Below are 20,724 nucleotides of genomic sequence, written 5' to 3' on the forward strand. Positions count from 1 at the left end.
CAAAGGAAATGAGGATACGAATGGAAAGAGAAATGAGTGGCAAGAGAGGGAGGGGGAGACAAGAAGAGGAGGGGAAATAGAGAGAAGTGAGGGGAAAGAGGGCAAGGGAGAGAGAGCTAGGAAGGGAGGAAGAGGTGAGGGGAAAGAGAGGAGGGAGAGACAGCAAGTTATGGGTAGGAAAGGTAAAGGGAAATACGGGAGGGAAGAAAGAGGGGAATATGAGGGGAGAAGAGAGTTAGGAAAGGGAAGGGAGGGGAGGGGGGGAGAAAGGAAGAATGAGGAAGAGGAGAGGGAAGAGAGAGCAAGGGAGGGGAGGGGGAAAGAGGAAGAAAGAGGAGGGGGGAGTGGGAAGAGAAGGAGAATGCAGGGAGGGGAGGGGAGGGGAGGGGAGGGAACATACAGCCAGACCCACAAATTAGGAAAGAGTGGGGGGGGGGAGCTGGGAGCGGGGGTCTTAGAAGTCCACAGCCAGAGTAAAGAAAAAATATGAGAGAAAGAGAGAGAGAGAGAGAGAGAGAGAGAGAGAGAGAGAGAGAGAGAAGGTGACCCATTCCCACCTCATAACTAATAATAATAATAATAATAATAATAATAATAACGACAACAACAACATGAAGAGGAGAAAGAAGAAAGACAGCAACAAAAACACCTAAAACAGTAATAATAATAATAATAATAATAATAATAATAATAATCCACGGTCATCACACTGCCCTCTCTCCAACCCAAACCTCACTCTTTCATATACCTCTCCACAGACACCCAATTAAAAAATAAATCAATAAACAAAAATGAAAATCCCATAAAAATGGTTATAGGGAGGGAGGGAGGGAGGGGGGAGGGAGAGAGGGAGGGAGGGAGGGAGAGAGAGGGAGGTGGATGGCGGGAAGGGTGAGGTTGGCATATTTCAGGCCGAGCTGTCACCTTTAAACGCTGCCTCCTGCTCTACGGGGGAGGGGGGAGGTAGGGGAAAGGGTAGATATGGATAGTAATAGAGATAGATAGATAGATAGATAGATAGATAGATAGATGGATGGATGGATAGAGAGGTCAGTAGCTGTGGAGAGAAAGACAGGACTGGAGGGGAAAGGTACACATTTTATGAACAGACAGATATACAGACTTACTGATAGATAAATAGATAGACAGATAGATAGATAGGTACAAGGACTGATAGATATATGAATAGACAGACAGATACACAGATGGAGGGACGAGGAAGAGGCAAAGGGAGAGGAAGTGATACATGAATGGATAGATATATAAACATGGATAGATAAAAATTGACAGGATAATTAGACAGGTGAAAATACAGGCAGGTAGACAGCCATTCACACATGCAGGTAAGAAGCCACATAAACAAGTAGGTAGGTAGGTAGGTAGGTAGGTAGGTAGGTAGGTAGGTAGACTGGTAGGTAGGTAAGTAGGTATAAGTAGAGCGAGAGGGAATGAAGAATAAAAAGGGTAGACTAGGAAGGTTGAGAAAGAAGTGATATACAGAGAGATAAGGCTGGTGACTATGCCGGTTAGCAGAGAGGGAGAGAGAGAGAGAGATTAATAAGCACGCAGGTAGGTAAGTAACAAGGTAGGTAGCAAGCAGGTAAGTAATTAGGTGGGCAGGTAGACAAGTAATTAGGCAGGTAGGAAGGTAGACAAGTAATTAGGCAGGTAGGAAGGTAGGAAGTAATAAGGCAGGTAGGTAGGTAGGTAGGTTGGTAGGAAGGTAGGTAGGCAGGCAGATAGGTAGGCAGGCACGTAGCCAGGTAGCTAGGTAGGTAAGTAACAAGGAAGGTAGGCAAACAGGTAAGTACTTAGGAAGGTAGGCAGGAAGGTGGGAATGTAAACAGACAGACAGACAGGTGAGTAAGGTAGGTAAGGATCTGTGTATGTGGGTGGGTGGCTAACGTTTCTCTCTCTCTCTATCTATCTATCTATCTATCTATCTATCTATCTCTCTCTGTCACACATTGATTTAACTCTCACCTTTCGTTCTCTTCTCACTTTCACTCTTCTCTCATGCGGCTCCCCCCCCCTCTCTCTCTCTCTCTCTTTCTCTCTCTCTTTCTCTCTCTCTCTCTCTCTCTCTCTCTCTTGAAAACATAACTCACATACCCTCTTCCCTCATCTCATTAAATTTACACCTGTCCACTCACTCTCTCTCTCTCTCTCTCTCTTGAAAACATAACTCACATACCCTCTTCCCTCTTCTCATTAAATTTACACCTGTCCACTCTCTCTCTCTCTCTCTCTCTCTCATATTAGAGGTCAGAGGTGAAGAGCCTTGTAGGAGCGTAAGAGGATATGGAGGTAGGTAGGTGGGTAAGTAGGTATGTGTGTAGGTAGATAGGTTTGTAGGTAGGTGGGTCAGAAGGTAAGTACATGGGCAAACATTTCAGGAAGTAGGCAGGTAGGTAGTTATGAAGGTAGGTAGGTAAGTAAGTAGAAATATTGTACACGTAGGTAGGTATTCACACGTGTATGTATATTATGTATGTATCTATGTATGTACGTGTATGTAAGTATGTGTGTATGTATGAAGGATAATTCGCTAGAAAATAAATTAAGAGTGGTAGGTAGGTATAGGGGCAAACACACACACACACACACACACACACACACACACACACACACACACACACACACACAAAGCGAGGAAAAACACACATGCGGGTGTACACACAGACGCGCACACACACACAAAGAAATGTGAGAAAAAACGCACACACGGCGCTCAAACAGAATCTAATACTAGAGGCACTCATGCATACACACACACACACACACACACACACACACACATCCTGCATTCAATTTCCTTCATCATATTCTCTCTCTCTCTCTCTCTCTCTCTCTCTCTCTCTCTCTCTCTCTCTCTCTCTCTCTCTCTCTCAGAAGTTGCATTTTTCACTATCGGTAATTACTCCTAATTATCCTTTTTAATGACCCATAATAATTTACATTATATCAAACTTTTAGAGAGAGAGAGAGAGAGAGAGAGAGAGAGAGAGTCATAAGCACAGAAAGTTAGATTTCTTTTTTTATATTTATTCCTTTCAACGCCATAATGCTTTATTTATTGCTGATCTGGTAGTGTGTGTGTGTGTGTGTGTGTGTGTGTGTGTGTGTGTGTGTGTGTGTGTGTGTGTGTGTGTGTGTGTATCTGTCCCTCTGCCTGTCATTTTATATCTCTGTCTGTCTGTCCGTTCTATTCGAGCCCTAACTTTAAAATCTCTGACATACAAACCCCGTCTTAAATATAGTGACAGCTGTTGACCTTATCCATCCAGGCAGGGTTATATCAAGGTCAAGGGTCAAAGGTCACCAGTGTATACAATTCTTACCCTGGTAGTCTTTTACATGTTGCAGTTTTACACACACACACACACACACACACACACACACACACACACACACACACACACACACACACACAATGCCTAGTAAAATGCTCAGCGCGTTCATAAACACTCCATGCCTTCACACCCACTGGAGTACACACACACACACACACACACACACACACACACACACACACACACACACACACACACACACACACACAAGCAAGGTAATTAGCATTTTTCAGAGGGGCTCACAGTAACTAACTTTAAATACCAGAGTTTTGAAGCCCCTCCATGCCCTCCCCCACCCCTCGACCCCCTCCATGTCCCCCCACCCCTCTACCCCTTCCATGTCCCCCCACCCTCTACTCTCCTCCCCCTCCAAGCCTTTCACATCCCTTTATATTGTTCCCCTCCCCTCTTCTCCTCTCCTCTCCTCTCCCCTTCCCCTTCCTTACTTCCACCCCCCCTCTTCCCACTACCTGCACAGTCCACTTCCACCCCCTTCAGTCTCCTCTCCCCCTCCTCAAAAGCCTCCCCTCCCTCATCCCCTCCTTATTCTCCCCACTATCTCCTCCCCCTTCTCAGTGCTCCTTCCCCTCCCCCTTCATGCGCTCCCCTCCCTCTGACCCCACACCCCCACACTTCACACAGCATGGTTGACGTTTCATCTGTTTTACATAAACGTATTTTGAGTTGTGAATTAATTTGTCGAGTTAAGGACGTGTGTAGTACAGCTCTAAGGCATGGGGCTCTTGTTGTTGTTCTTCTTTTCGTCCTTCTTGTTCTTCTCCACAAGGTTGTTGTTGTTGTTCTTCTTCTTCTTCATTAGCCTGTTGCTTTTTTTTCTTCTTCTTGCTGTGGTGGTCGTGGTGCTTTGTCATCTTTGTCTTCTTCTATTTGTCAGACTTCATACTCTTCTTTTCTTCTTCGTCTTCTTCTATTGCCTGTCTTCTTACTCTTCTTTTCTTCTTCTTTTTGTCTGTCTTCTTCCTCTTCTTCTGTTTGCCTGTCCTCTCACTCTTCTTCTTCGTCTTCCATCTGCCTGTCTTCTGCCTCTTCTTTTCTTCTTCGTCTTCTTCTGTTTGTCTGTCTTCTTACTCTTCTCTTCTTCGTCTTCTTCTGTTTGCCTGTCTTCTTCCTGTTCTTCTCTTCTTCATTTTCTTCTATTTGCCTTTCTTCTTCCACTTCTTCTTCGTGTCTGGTGCAATGTCCCGGTCGGAGTGACAGCCATACATACATTCAATCCCCAAAAGGGTGACTGGAGTTTCTTTTGATCTCGTAGGTAATGCCATCAAAGGAAGTATCGTGGTCATGTACTACACTAGCCTAGCCGCGGGACCCTACATCATAAGAAAGGGGTACTTTGGCACTGGATGTACTGTTGTTGCTGAAAAAAGACACAAATTCTCTCTCTCTCTCTCTCTCTCTCTTCTCTCCCTCACACACACACACACACACACAAAATCCATGCCCCCCCACAGTGTCAAATCAGTGGAATGGGCAGGGTGACCTCGCTCCCCCACCACCACCACCGTCACCACCATCTGCACGCAATGGACACCCACTTAAACGCTGCTCACCCACTCAATACGGAGGAGTGCAATGAGTGGAGGGAGAGAAATTAGAGTGGTGAGGTAAGATGAGTGTAGGGCAGGGTAGGGTTAGGGTAGGGTGGGTTATATGAGTTAAGGTTGGGCTGGGGTAGCATAGGGTGGAGTAGGTGAGGTCAGGATGAGTTAGGGTAGGTGAGGTGAGGTGAGGTTAGGTTACGTTAGGTGAAGTGAAAGCAGCTTGGGGCAGGTCAGCAGAGGGTGAAGAAATATAAGACCGAGGGGGTAAAACTAGGGGGATTACGTGAGGTGAAGTGAGGTGATTAGGGAGCTGCCTGAGGAACTGAAGAAGATTATTGCAGGAAGTAAGAAAGGAAAATAGAGTGGCGAGGTGTGGTGAGGTGGAGTGAGCTGAGTTGAGGTGAGGTGAGGTGAGTTAAGGTGAGGTGAAATGAGTGTAGATTATACGAAGTAAGTTCAGATGATGGTGTTATTGCAGGAAGTAGGGGCTGAGGTGATAATTACAGGCAAAGTAGTGTGGAACGTAGAAATGCTGCGCCTCATGGAACACATCAAGTCTAAAACAGAATTGAAACACACACACACACATACCTCAAGTGTTAGTCATCGTCTTGGTGTCAGTCATAATATGATGTCACAAGCCTGCAGTACACGCCTTCAGTATAATGCAGCTTATTACATTAGTGTGGCTGCCAATTTTATCTTAGGGGAGATTTGTTTTGATGAAGGGGTGAAATCGGATGTATTGTTGCCGGGATATATCTACTGACCATCTCAACACACATATATATAGAACTGTGAAAACTCTAGCTGTTCTGACCGCCTCTAGGATGAATAAAAATTATGAGTTGTTCCCACCATGAAAGGGGTAATGTTTTTCCAAAATCTGGGTGAACAATATTCGTTCCTCACAAAATGAGCCCGTGTGCACGTCACAGAATACCCTGTAGGACTTTATGCCACCACTTCATCATGACTAGCGGCAGTATTAGATAGTAGCTGCTTATAAGGTGAGGGAGATGTGAGGTTACACACACACACACACACACACACACACACACACACACACACAAATATCACAGCAGCACCCTGAGACGGCCACTGGTAATCTTGTTTCCGTGATATGATCTTGACACACACAGAGCTGGAATACATATATATCTATATCTATCTGTCTATCCACCTATCTATCTATCTATCTATCTAACTATCTATCTGTATGTATGCATATTTCTTTTATTTCGATGCATGTATTATATTGGTATAAGAAAAAGAATGAGCATTCCCTATTCTGACAATACCTAATTTAGACTCGGCCTGTACTATACATCAAAATCTCTCTCTCTCTCTCTCTCTCTCTCTCTCTCTCTCTCTCTCTCTCTCTCTCTCTCTCTCTCTCTCTCTCTCTCTCCTCAAGCAACTCAGCATACTTCATTACCTCAGGCAAAGTTCAAGGAAAGTTGGTTCCCTAAAAATTCTTATGTTTAGTTGTTGTTATGGTGAAGGATGACGGCGTGTTTATGTTGTAGGTGTAGGTGTGTGTAGGGTGTTGTGGTGGTGGAGGTGGTGGTAGTGGTTGTGGTGGTGATGGAGTGGAGTTATAAAGTTGTGTTTGTGGTGGTGGTGCATTAAAGCTGTATTTGGGGTGAAGGTGGTGGTGATGTGAATAACTGAATGACCGTGAGTGGGCGAATGAATAAGTGAGTTATACACACACACACACACACACACACACACACACACACACACACACACACACACACACACACACACACACACACACTGTATTTGGCGGCCCCTCTGGACACGTCAAAAACAACTTCACAAAACCACGTGGAATAAATGCTCACCTCAAGTGCAGAAGGGCGCTCGAGTGTGCTTCTGACTGTAGACTGATTTTGTGGAGAAACATGAGGAAACCAAAGTACCTAAACGTGCTCTCTCTCTCTCTCTCTCTCTCTCTCTCTCTCTCTCTCTCTCTCTCTAAAACCAATCTAAAAACCCCAACACGCTGAAATCATTACGAACCCAACACACAACCCACCCGACCTAATCCCTCCCAAAACACACCCCATTTTCTTTGACACGGGCGCAGGGGTAACGAAATCGCTTGCCCCATAACGCGAGAAACTGAGCGAGCTGGATAATCCCCAATTAGAGAGGTGGCCCGATAAACTGCTTGTAGTTTCTCAGGAGGGAGTCTTCTCTATTCGAACCGTTGCGTGTCAGACCAAAGTTGAATATGGTATGAATTATGTGTTTTGTGTATGTGGAATATAAAATTTACAGACAGAGACTGAGCGACAGATATAGACAGAAATAAAGACACACACACACACACACACACACACACACACACACACACACACACACACAGGGAGAGAGAGAGGGAGAGGGAGAGAGAGAGAGAGAGAGAGAGAGAAATCGAGTGTGGCAGAGGAAGGGATTACTGAACAGGAAAATGAAAGAAAAAAACAAGATGAGGTGAGATGGGAGGGGGAGAGAAGAGGAAATGGGAAACGAGAGGGGAAGCGGAGAGGGGAAAGGAGAGGGGAAAGGAGGGAAGAGAGGCAGAGGAGAGGGAAGAGAGGCAGAGGAGAGGGAACAGATGTGGGGCAGGCGAGAGCATATACAGATTGCTTGTGGTTCCTCTCGGGGCTCTTTCCTATTCCAAAATCTATGTTATGTGCACCGAGACTGGTTGATTCATATTCCCCAGGTGTGTGTGTGTGTGTGTGTGTGTGTGTGTGTGTGTGCTGGGAGAATGTGTGTATTTTATGTGACACCGACACATAGATAAATAAATCCTATTACTTTTTATTGGTACAGAAAGACAGATATAAGAATTTGTATGAGAGAGAGAGAGAGGGGGGGGGTAATGAGGCAATTAGCAGTAATGAGAGGGTCCCAGAGCACTGTAGTACTGTACTTAAGCTACATAATTAGGGATGCTTGTTTGGGCCTATCCGAAACATTACATATTGTATTTTTTTCTTTAAAGGGGGTGGGAGTACGGAGGAAAAAACACCCCCATCCGTATAATTTCTCTCTCTCTCTCTCTCTCTCTCTCTCTCTCTCTCGGGGGTTGGGGCAAGTGGAAATAGCTATATCCCCTCTCCCCTCTCTCTCTCTATGTGTCTATCTATGTTGTATCTATCTAGGGAGTTAGGGTTGGAGAGGAGTGGAAATTGCCATATCCGCCTCTCTCTCTCTCTCTCTCTCTCTAAAACACACCTTCTTTTACATCCCGAAGTTTATCCAAATATTACTGAGAAGAATCGAAAACTAACGGAACTCTTCAATGACCCAATGTTCGTGTCAAAAGATTTCGACTTTTCTCAAATGATTTCGACTTTCCCCAAATGTATTCGCCAAATTTCAGGACGATACTCAATTCCCTGGCGATACAAAATATACAAAACAGAGTTACAGAGATGCATACCCCTTAGCACTGGCAATGACGAAGAACGCTAAGCTGATGATTGCGATGATGTTGCCGATTACGAGATGTTACGGTAATACGACTGAACAAATACAGAACAGAATACAATACGGTATCTGTAGGTAACAGTAATAAAGTATCTGCAGGTAACAGTAATAGTAATAAAGTATCTGCAGGTAACAGTAACAGTAATAAAGTATCTGCAGGTAACAGTAACAGTAATAAAGTATCTGCAGGTAACAGTAACAGTAATAAAGTATCTGCAGGTAACAGTAACAGTAATAAAGCAACCGCAGGTAACAGTAATGGTAATGAAGTAACAGCAGTACTTACCAGGAATCACAAGAAATCCATGAATGGTGATAATTTTTATAAGTGATAAAATTTTCGGATATAAAGATACATCATCATCATCATCATCCGGACCTCCTTTCCCACCCTAGGGCAGGGAGAGAGAGAGAGAGAGAGAGAGAGAGAGAGAGAGAGAGAGAGAGAGAGCAATATAAACCTCTAACTATAAGACACAGGAATATTCATCACTACTCACTAGCGATGACGAGGAAGCCGAGGATGGTGATAACGATGCCGATGATGATGATAACGAGGCCTGACAGCACGATGCACGCCAGGACCTGCTTATCGGCTACGCTCCTCCGGCGGATGGTTATCTCCCGCCAGTTTACCGTGGGTCTGTAGCCGCCCACGCCCTTGGTAGCTCCACCGCCGCTACCCATTTCCTCTTCTTTCTGCGGGATAGATAGATAGATAGACAGATCGATAGGTAGATAGATACGCAGACATAGATATAGATAGGGAGGTAGGCAGATAGATAAATAGAACCATAGACCCCCACGCCCTATGTAGCTCCACCCCCGCTATCTCCTTTCAATTCTGAGTTGATGATAGATAAATAGATAGATACAGATAGATGGGTAGGTAGATAGACAGATAGACAGACAGCCCTCCATACCCTTGGCAGACCCACCGCAGCTACCCTTCTCCTCTTCCTTCTGTGGGAGGGTTAAAGACAGATAGATACGGTATAGGTAGATAGACTGATAGATAGATAGATAGATAGATAGATAGCTCCCTCCTCTTCGATCTGTGACATAGATAAAATTCTTGTTAGTTACGTTTCTCACTATAATCCATTTACTTCAACTTGACCTAAAACTGGCATCTCTCCATCTTGAATACTGAGTTATACTTGGAGCTTAACGCTTGATTATGATGCTAGTCACGAAGAAGTGCTATGGGAAAGACGTAGAGCCATAGCAATGTCTTTTTCCGCCAATGAGCTGTGTGATATAAGCTGCAAAAGGAGGAAAATAAGGCTACAGGTGTGTGTGTGTGTGTGTGTGTGTGTGTGTGTGTGTGTGTGTGTGTGTGTGTGTGTGTGAACAATAGCCTTCTGATATATCTATTCATAATTATCGGAGATCTATACTCATGAACACGAGAGAGAGAGAGAGAGAGAGAAAGAATCCATCCACTCATAAACCGCACATTTATTGAGATCCCTGCCCATATACGGTTGTTGAGAGAGAGAGAGAGAGAGAGAGAGAGAGAGAGAGAGAGAGAGACCCATGTGACCCTGTGACCTTGACCTCTGACCTTTAAATCGGACCGGCTATGGATAAACAACTCTGAGCCGTAATAAACATTGGACAGAATTGCGTTACGGCTCTCTCTCTCTCTCTCTCTCTACAAACCATTGAATATCGGTAATCGCTATTGTTACCGTTTTTGTTACGTTACTGTTACCGTTCAGTTATTTCCTGTATATTCCGTTACACACATCCATACGTGGAGACTGGCTATATTTCATTTGTTTACATGGGTTATTCAGGTATATACAATTGATTATTCATGGTATCTGTGTATAGCAGGCGAACTATTGCCACACATCGCGTCCTGTGAAGGGATAAAAAGCAAAAACATATGTATGAATGCATGTGTATAGATAGATATAGAAACAGATATTGATTGACGCAGATTGATGTACAATAGACTGACAGATTTAAAAATAAGATAATGGCTTCTCACACGCTGAACTATTCCAAGAAGCCCTATGCAGCTCACACTCAGATGCCATGCGTCTTGCAGGGTGACGGGAGTTTGTGAAAGGGACTGGCGGATGTCAACTGAAAGGCATGAGACAGCGTTAGGCCTTTCTCTTCCAGGAATCAAGGACCATCATCGTCGTGAGGTCGCAGAGACGAAAGCTGTGGAAATTTATCTCCGACGCGGGAAAACCAAACGGAATCCCAAGAAATGATTCCTTTTCAGCCAGGAAATAAGGAATATATTACTAGGGTGACGCATGGCAGAGAGAAGGCTTAGGGAGAGAAGGGATTAGAGGAGGAAGGTATGGTAGGAAGAAAGGAAGATGGAGTGTAGTTATATGCCCTCTCTGACTGTCTGTCTGTCTTTCTGTCTGTCTGTCTCTCTCTCTCTCTGTTCGTATAATTTTCTGACGCTTTATTTATGAGTAATACTTGGTTCTACACACACACACACACACACACACACACACACACACACACACGTACCTAGAGAAAGTCAAGGACAACGATGATAATGATGGTGATGAAAACAGTACATTCATACTTATTCAATTTCAACATTTTCCCCTCGTCACATTGCTCTCATATTCACGCAAGCATCACACTTTCATACATTTCCATACATCATACATTTATACATTTCCATTCATTACATCTAAATCGTGTATCATTTTCAAAGTAATCGTTTCATACATTTTCTATTTTAATACACCTTTTTCTGGCCACACATTCATACACTTTCATACATTATATTTCAATCGTAATTCAAAAGTGCAAGTTTGTACATTTCACACATTTTCTAGATACATTCGCACGAGGATCATACATGCATACATTTCCATACATCATACATTTCCATATTCAACTTCCATACATTTTCATACATCATACATTTCCATACATTCTACTTCCATACATCTCCGTACATTCTACTTCCATACATTTTTATACCTCATACATTTCCATACATTCTACTTCCACAAATCTCCATTCTTTACACGTTTCCATACATTAGACATTCACACACTTCCGTACATCATACATTTTCATACATTCTATTTCCATACATTTCCACACATTCTACTTCCATACATTTCCAGCATACTTCCATCAATTATACTTCCACACATTTCCATACATTCCACTTCCATACATTTCCATTATACTTCCATACATTTCCATACCGGGTACATTACATATTCATACACTTCCATACATCATGAGTTATAAATAATTCAAGTTAATTCGCAAGTGAGCCTAATTTTTTCACACTTAAAAATGTAGTATAATGGAAGGTATTAGCCAGGCTCCGCTCTGTTATTTACGTATTTATTTATTTATGTTATTTATTTATGTATTTATTTATTTATATATTTATTCATGTTATTTATTTATGTATTTATTTATTTATGAATTTACTTATTTATTTATTTATGTATTTATTCATGTTATTTATTTATGTATTTATTTAGTTATGAATTTACTTATGTTATTTATGTATTTATTTATTTATTTATTTGTCAACAGGACATTCATTTCATACCGAGATCATTAAACTGTATTATGCACTAAGTTTTCTGTCGCTTTATTATTGTTGTTACTATTATTATTATTATTATTACTACTACTACTACTACTACTATAACACTACCACCAGCACCACCACTACTACTACTACTACTACTATTATTATTATTATTATTATTATTATTTTTATTATCACTATTTATTATTATTCTATCATTTATTCTCCTACTACTACTATTTCCACTTTCTTCCTGTTATCTCCAGACGATTTAAATCAACCTTGTATAAACCTCTGACGGGTGGGACAACTCTAGTACCATGTTGCATTCCTGGTAAGTGAGACATACTGTAGGACCCTGAGTGTTAACCTTCTCACTAACAAGAGAGCTGAGTGAAATCGTCTGGAAGCAACAGAATAACCCTTTAGAATAAGCCACTACAGCGAGGGGGTTAAGGGATCGCTCTATGATGGGGAATTTAGTGGAAGTTTATTTATTTATATTTATTTTGTTTTTTGCAGACGATTTTCTTCTGCTATTAAAAAAAAAAACGATGGTGCAAATCTTGAGAAAGGCACCACGATGCAGTTCATTTTGGGGGGTTTCTTGAGGCTGAGAGAGAGAGAGAGAGAGAGAGAGAGAGAGAGAGACGGGGAGGGGGAGGAGGGAGCTCAGAGAAAACAGAAGCCCTCTCAAATTATTAACATCAAAGGGATTCATGGTCTCTCTCTCTCTCTCTCTCTCTCTCTCTGCTTACACTCAACGTACTCTCTCTCTCTCTCTCTCTCTCTCTCTCTCTCGCTCTCTCTCAGCAATGGGACGGGTTCAATTCTATTAACATAATGGTCACTGCCTCCACCATAATGACATTCACCCTCTTCACTACACCACTTCTCTCTCTCTCTCTCTCTCTCTCTCTCTCTCTCAACCGGAACACTGATGATAACGCCGAAAATGGATTAGCTCATAATATATTCTCTCTCCCTCTCTCTCTCTCTCTCTCTCTCTCCCTCTCTCTCTCCCCACAGAAAAAAAAAAATAACGCACCGTAACAGGAAAAATATTTAAAAAATGCTGCTTTTATCACCATGAATTCCAGAAGTCTATGTGAGAGAGAGAGAGAGAGAGAGAGAGAGAGAAACTGACATATAAGGGGTAAATCTATCTCTAATCAGCCAGAGACTTGAAAATGTGTTTGCTTTAATTCCACTCAGTTGTTGGCCAGATGGAGTCAGATGGAATTTCTTTTTTAATAACCACAATCTTCCCGCCATAACCACAATCTTCCTTCAATAACCGCAATCTTCCCTCCATAACCACAATCTTCCTTCAATAACCACAATCTTCCCTCAATAACCACAATCTTCCTTCAATAACCACAATCTTCCTTCAATAACCACAATCTTCCTTCAATAACCACAATCTTCCTTCAATAACCACAATTTCCCTCTATAACCACAATCTTCCTTCAATAACCACAATATTCCTTCAATAACCACAATCTTCCTTCAATAACCACAATCTTCCCTCAATAACCACATTCTTCCCTCAATACTACTACTACTACTAATACTCCTGCCGCTACTACTAATAATAATACTCCTGCTGCTACTACTACTACTGCTGCTATTACTACTACTACTACTACTATTATTACTACTACTACTACTACTATTACTACTACTACTACTTCTCTTTCATGATGCCACGACTTAGTGCTTGAGTTTGTAGGAAATGACCAGTCCCGTCAGGTAAAGGAACCTAATGGAGTCCTTAACGTTAACCTGACCTAGATTTTCGTCCTTATGCGGCTTATTTCACGTTGCTAAGAGGCAGAATAAGACAATATGACTCTACTTCCTACCGTCAGCACTTCTTCGTGACTAGTATCATCTGTTAATCACCTGGCCCACTATATTCGTCCTTTCGTAGCTTATTTCACGTAGCTCAGTGGTAGAATAAGACAATAATATGGCTCTACATCCTTCTTCGTGACTAGCATCATCTAGTGTTAATGAGGTAGGATTTCTTTTTTGCCAAGTTAGAGTAAAAGGGGTATACCTAGTTATGGAACCACTGCTCTACATGGTCCGGGTTTTCCTGAAGTGAATGAACTCATCTACTGACAATAACAAAGTACCAAGCCTACCTAAGGTCTGAACTCTACGGAAAGAAAACCATAAATTCAAAAAATATACATACAAGCCAAAAAGCAATAATTTAACTTACCAGCCACCTTGCAACGCCTCTCAGTCACTCCATATTTAAATTCCAATGCACAACTACACCGAAAAAAAATAGTACAGCCCTTTTTTTTTCAATTTCCTTCACATAATTCAAAAGTTTCTGGCCCGAGCGGGTCGTTAGGAATGAGATAGAGCACTTTCGCTCTGGTTAAGTGGGTGTGCGCCGAAGTTCCGCCATTTTGGGTGTGATTTTTTAAGATTATGGAGGGAAAAGTTGCGTGTGGGTGACGGGAGCGGTGGCGGCGTGCGCGTTACCCCTCCCGCGGATATAGCCACACTGACAGATTCGGCTCCTTTGTGTTTCCTCTTTCCAGTCACCTAGCTTTTTTTATCGTCTCCCTTTCTCCTTCTCTTTTTCCTTCCCCCCTTCTCCTCCTCCTCCCGCCCCCCCTCCCATTCTCTCTCTCGTCTGTGCTTTTGTTGTCATCTCGTCAATATTGCTTTCTCATTTTGTGCTTTTTGGGGGGAGGTGTGGGACGAACTTTTATATTTTTATTAATCTTTTTTCGATTAATCTCCCCCCTCTCTCTCTCTCTCCCTCCATAACTTTTTCAAATAATTCCCCTAATTCCCCTCTGATAATTTTTCCATCTAACCCCAACTGGCATTTATCTCCCTCTTTCCCCTATTTTCCCTTCGCATAGTATTATTTCTCTAGTTTGCCATCATTAACCTTCATCATATATCACTGACATTACTTCAACTTTCCCCTCTCTATTCCCCTTTGTTTATATACTTCTCCCTTTTCCCCTGTTCTCTTATTTTATTCCAATTACCGTATGTCTCCTCCTTCCCCTCTACTTCTCTTCGTTTCATACCCTTTACGTTATTTCTTACAGTTTCTTGCCCCTTGTCTACTTTATAAATTTATTATTTTTCTAACACATTTTTCCTCTACCGAGCTATGTACTGTATCAACCCTTGCTTTTTGGGTCCTTCCTTTCTCCATCTTTAGCTGGGAAAGGTCGAGATGACGATGATGATGATGACGACAATTGTATCGTTCGTATCGTTTATAAATGCTCCAACATGCTTGCGTACGTCGGCCTTGGTCACGTAATGTTGGCTCTCCGCGCTGCTTGACCTCTGGCAGCCTCCCTATTCAGTCTCTTATCCCTGAGGTCGCACTCTATGACCTCGTCCCAGGTATTTTCCGGTCTGCCTCTCGCAACCCTTCCTTCGACGTTCACACTTCTCACCTTCCGCACCCAAATTATCATCCTCCATCCTCTCCACATGTCCAAACCATCTCAATCTACCCCCCCCCCATCACAAAACCAATACACTCCAGTCCTATCCTTCCTCTCTTTAATGGTAAACCTAGCACCCCCAGGACTCGCATTCAAGGACGCACTGCACATCCACCTAATCATTGTCGTTTCTGTATGTTTGAGCCTACGAATATCCTCTTCCTTTACTGCCCAGATCTCACTACCATACAGCATTACACTCCTAACGCAAGCCATATACAAATTGCTGTTGTTGCTATTATTATTATTATTAATATTATTATCTTTATTATTTCCTTTCGCATCGCTTACAATTTCTCTTTCCGTCGTCATAATCTTCGCTTCGTCTCATTTCAACAACTTCTCCCTTTGTCCAAATTCGGATTGCCGGATATTCAGTCACTTTAACATGGGATCAAACGCAGCAAAAAGGCACACACCGAGTCCTGGGAAATGTAGCGCAAGTTTACACAAAGCCCTTTCAAAAATTTTAATTCCTTCTTGCCTCTCTCTCTCTCTCTCTCTCTAAATTTACCTTTTTTTCCATCTCTCTCTCTCTCTCTCTCTCTCTCTCTCTCTCTCTCTCTCATTCTCACTCCATTTTTCCCTTCTTAATTAACCAAGAATCGTAAACCAGGTCTCGGAAGAAAAAAAAATAAAAGGGTTATAAACAAAGGAACCTCGCATCGTATAAGAAAAATAAAAGAAAGAAAAACAGACATGAAGGAGTGGAATCCAAGCCTAATTAGGTGGATTCAGAACCCATGTACAGACACCGCAAGAATCTTATCGGCGAATTTATCTATTTATCTTATTCCATCTACTTTTATCTACTTTATGGTCTTTTATTTACTTTTTATTTTATCTACTTTATCTACTCCAGAGCGATAAGGTGGCCATTTTACATACCACTTTTTTAGCCTTATTGACGAATTAATGTTATTCTTAACCTCAATTATTTAACTTTTTTTTTTATGCACGGAGAGACACTGTTCCCTCTAAGAAAAAATATAAACAGAGCCAAATTTTATATAGTTCCTGATACCTTCGTGTTTGTTGAAATGTCCAAGTCGGGCAGAAATCGCTCACCCATCCTTCATCCCATCCCATTTTGCCCCATATACACAGGTAGGGGCCCAGGGCTAGGCTACTGTCCCGATATTTAAGACAACGGTGACCAGCCCCTCTTCCCTGAACGGCATTATGTGAAAAAAAAAACACCTTAGAGGGAACACATACAGGTATACTAAACACACTAGACCATCACCCACATAAACAACTTTCAAAATGTGAGTTTTATGGGGTACTTGCTAAGCTTTTTTATGATTGGATATATATAAAAAACAGTAAAGCCAAACCCATTTTGAGCGAAATATAAACATGAAATAAAAATAAGCCCACATAAACGATAGAAACAAAGGCCGCTCTGGCAAACTCGAAACAAAAGCTAATCGTCCGCGCAAATATAAACAACACAAACAAACATGGCCGCCTGAATGAGCGCGGGTTTATAATATTTACAACTCTATACAACTAAACAATCTTTATTCCAGTGCTTTATATCGGGAGGAATTATTGTTACAAAATTTATCTATCCATCTACAGCCAGACGCCTTCATCCTCGAGGGAGTGGGTGATGTACTATGAACAAATCGCCTCCAAGTCGCCCTGTCCTAAGTCCATCAGGCTACCCTCCCTCGAACTCGCACCTTCCTCATCCCTCCCCCCCCTGCCACAACATCCTCGGTCTCCCTCTCTGCCTCACTCACATGCACTCTCCTAGTCAATCCCTCATTCTCCAACCTCACCACACACCACAACACTCCCAGCCTTCCACAGTTCATGTAACATTATAAGAGAGAAGCCGAATTAACACCATATAAAAAAAATTCTGTATACGAACGAAAAAAACAAAACAAAAAAAGAGATACAGGAAGAAAACCAAAGAAATGGAAAAGCCGTGAAAAAAAGAAAAGGAGAAAGAAGGAAAGGAAAGAAGGAAAGAATAAAGAAAGGAAGAAAGAAAGGGAGGAAGGAAGGAATAAAGAAAGAAAGAAAGAAAGGAATAATGGAAGAAAGAGATTACATTAGTATCGGAAGAAAGATTACATTGTCGCCATATATTTTCAGTCATGAATGCAATTAGGGATAAACGGAATTAGTGTGTTTGCAGACAAATCATTAAGTCAGTTATCAATTATGCAGGTTATCAGAGAGAGAGAGAGAGAGAGAGAGAGAGAGAGAGAGAGAATTTTTAGTTTTCTTGGTAGGAATAATATTAATGATTTACATCATTAACGTCGTGGCTAATTTACGTTTAATTATTTTATTATTATTATTATTATTATTATTATTATCACTGCTTCTACTACTATTTCTGATACCAGTGGCTTGCAGCAGCAGCAGCAGCAGTAGTAGTAGTAGTATTTGGTAGTATTAATAGTAGAATTACAAGTCACAGTGAGGTTATTTTGAGAGAGAGAGAGAGAGAGAGAGAGAGAGCAGCTGTCCTCGTGCAACCACCCACCTGATTTAAACTTACCCAACCTTGTCCTATTTTCTCTTTTTTTTTCTTTCTCTCGCTTTTGCGGACAGATTTCAGAGTCAGAATGTTAAATGTAATTGCATTCCTGGTGGTAATGCGGTTCTTTCTCTCTCTCTCTCTCTCTCTCTCTCTCTCTCTCTCTCTCTCTCTCTCTCTCTCTCTCTCATTGATTTACCTCTCTTGTGTCTTTTCATTTACCGTACACTACCTTTATTCATCTCTCTCTCTCTCTCACTGATTTACCTCTCTTGTCTTTTCACTTTACGTACACTACCTTTACTCAACTCTCTTTCTCTCTCTCTCTCTCTCTCTCTCTCTCTCTCTCTCTCTCTCTCTCTCACTGATTTACCTCTCTTGTCTTTTCACTTTACGTACACTACCTTTACTCAACTCTCTTTCTCTCTCTCTCTCTCTCTCTCTCTCTCTCTCTCTCTCTCACTGATTTACCTCTCTTTTCTTTTCACTTTTCGTACACTACCTTTACTCAACTCTCTCTCTCTCTCTCTCTCTCTCTCTCTCTCGTATAAAAATTGGTCAGAGGTGGAGGTCATGGGTAGAACACGTCTCATACGGCAGAAAAAATAAAATAAAATAATAAGTGTATCATAACAGTAACAGCAATAACAAAATAAGAGCCATATTTACAACAACAACAACAACATCCTCTTCACCAGCATCAGCATAATAATAATAATAATAATAATAATAATAATAACAGCAATAACAAAATAACTCATACTAACAACAACAACCACAATTTACACAAATATAATCTTTGCCATAATAATTATTTACTGCAGCAACAACATCAAGATCAACAAAATTAATAATAATAATAATAATAATAATAATAATGTTACTGGCATATAAAATACTGTTTTTATGTACAGCAACAACACAAAGAAAAACAGCAATAACAACTACTACTATTACTACTGCAGCTGCATCACCATAAACTGCAATGATGATAAATAATACAAAAGGAACATTAACAGTATTTACAACTACAGCCATGACAACAACTACACTACTACAACAACTACCAACACAACAACTACCACAACTACCAACACAACAACTACCACAAGTACCATTTCTACAACTATACATACGACATCCACTATAACTACAACAACTACACAACAAACATTCCACACTACCACAACACCCAGCATAACCACCACACCAACCACATGGCACCACAACTACCACAATTACTACCACAACTCACCTCCCTCTGTGTGGTACAGTGGTTGCAGAGACCCATCCAAGGGTGTAGGTGTAATGGTGAGTAGGGGTAAATTGTAAACATTAGACACACACACACACACAAATATATATATATAAATCCCATCCTAATTACACACACACATATACATAAGTTCTATCCTCATTACACACTCATATATATACACACACACACACACATATATATATATATATATATATATATATATATATATATATATATATATATATATATATATATCCTATCCTTATTATACACACATATATAAATCTTAACCTTATTACACACACATATATATAAATCCAATCCTTATTATACACACACATACATAAATCCTATCCTCATTACACACACACACACACACACACATATACATAACATAAACACACACACACACACACTAAACTTCAACCACATAAAATAAAACCAAACGAACCACCACAAAAACACAGATGAACAACCACAACTACCACACCTACCAAGAAACAGACTTACAACCAATACACCTACCACAATTATCACAAAAAATGAAGAAGAATAACAACTAAAACAACCACAATCACAACCACAACAATTACAATGACAAGGACAACCACAACAACCATAATCACAACCACAACTCACCATCCTCTTCTGAGCGTAATGGTTCCAGAGTATCATCGTGGCGGGTCGTGAGGGCTATGTGGCAGTGCGGCCTAGGGTGGCGATGATCCAATGCTTTCACTCCTTCACTAGGTGTAAAGAGAGGGAAACTTAAATCTCTCTCTCTCTCACACACACACACACACACTCCACTAAAATCACAACTTCCACAACCATTACAAGCACACACACACACACACACACACACACAAATGACCCAGAGCCACCACAACCACAACCACCACAACTCCAGGCCCCACTCACCCTCCTCTTAGCGTACGGGCTCCAGAGTATCATGGCAGCTGGTGAGGATGTCAATGAGGCAGTGTGGCGTGTGGTGGTGATGCTAGAGGCTCTCACTCCTTCACCAGCTGCAAAAAGAGAATAAATACGTCAGATAATATGAAAAGGTTAAAAAAAAATGGGGGGGAGGAGAGAAAATGGGGCGCTTAGCTGCAGTGCTCATGGCGGACTGTCCAATTGCTACCCTGGAATATAAGGTCACTAGATCGTTCAGGTTACCATAGTTGCCTCAGTGTTACCCTAAGTACTCATCCAAGTTACTAGTTACCTCCCCTTGTATTTTTTTCTTACGTAGGACCCACTTTACCTGCCAAACCCACAAAAGGTAGATGGACACCTGAGTTGGGTGACGCCACCTGCCCACACCTGGATCTGATCTCTGGCGCTAACAACAACAACCACTCAATGACAAGCAGAAATAAAATAGAGATAAAGGAGGCGGTTTTTTGAGGTGAATAAAATCGTCTGGAGGTAGCAGAGAGAAACTATGAAAGGTGTCTTGATGCTAAACCTTCAGTAGTACAGCAAACTTTACACGTGAGTCGATGGTGTGGTGTGGTG

At 41.6% G+C, this 20,724-nt stretch overlaps 1 protein-coding gene across 1 annotated transcript in view; it reads right to left on the reverse strand.

Annotated features, from left to right (window-relative positions):
* The window catches only part of LOC145403408 (uncharacterized), a 62,650-nt gene that overhangs the window by 27,433 nt on the left and 14,493 nt on the right, over positions 1-20,724 (reverse strand). Inside the window, exons 3-5 of the mRNA XM_080275188.1 lie at positions 20,484-20,548; positions 20,125-20,231; positions 8,905-9,103 (exon numbers count right to left, since the gene is read on the reverse strand). Of these exons, the coding sequence (XP_080131314.1) occupies positions 8,905-9,103; positions 20,125-20,231; positions 20,484-20,548 (371 nt within the window). The remainder of the gene's footprint in view (positions 1-8,904; positions 9,104-20,124; positions 20,232-20,483; positions 20,549-20,724) is intronic.

Source organism: Coenobita brevimanus, chromosome 60 (assembly GCF_032717465.1).
Source record: "Coenobita brevimanus isolate Jiangsu-jjx chromosome 60, ASM3271746v2, whole genome shotgun sequence".
NCBI classification, from domain to species: Eukaryota; Metazoa; Arthropoda; class Malacostraca; order Decapoda; family Coenobitidae; genus Coenobita; species Coenobita brevimanus.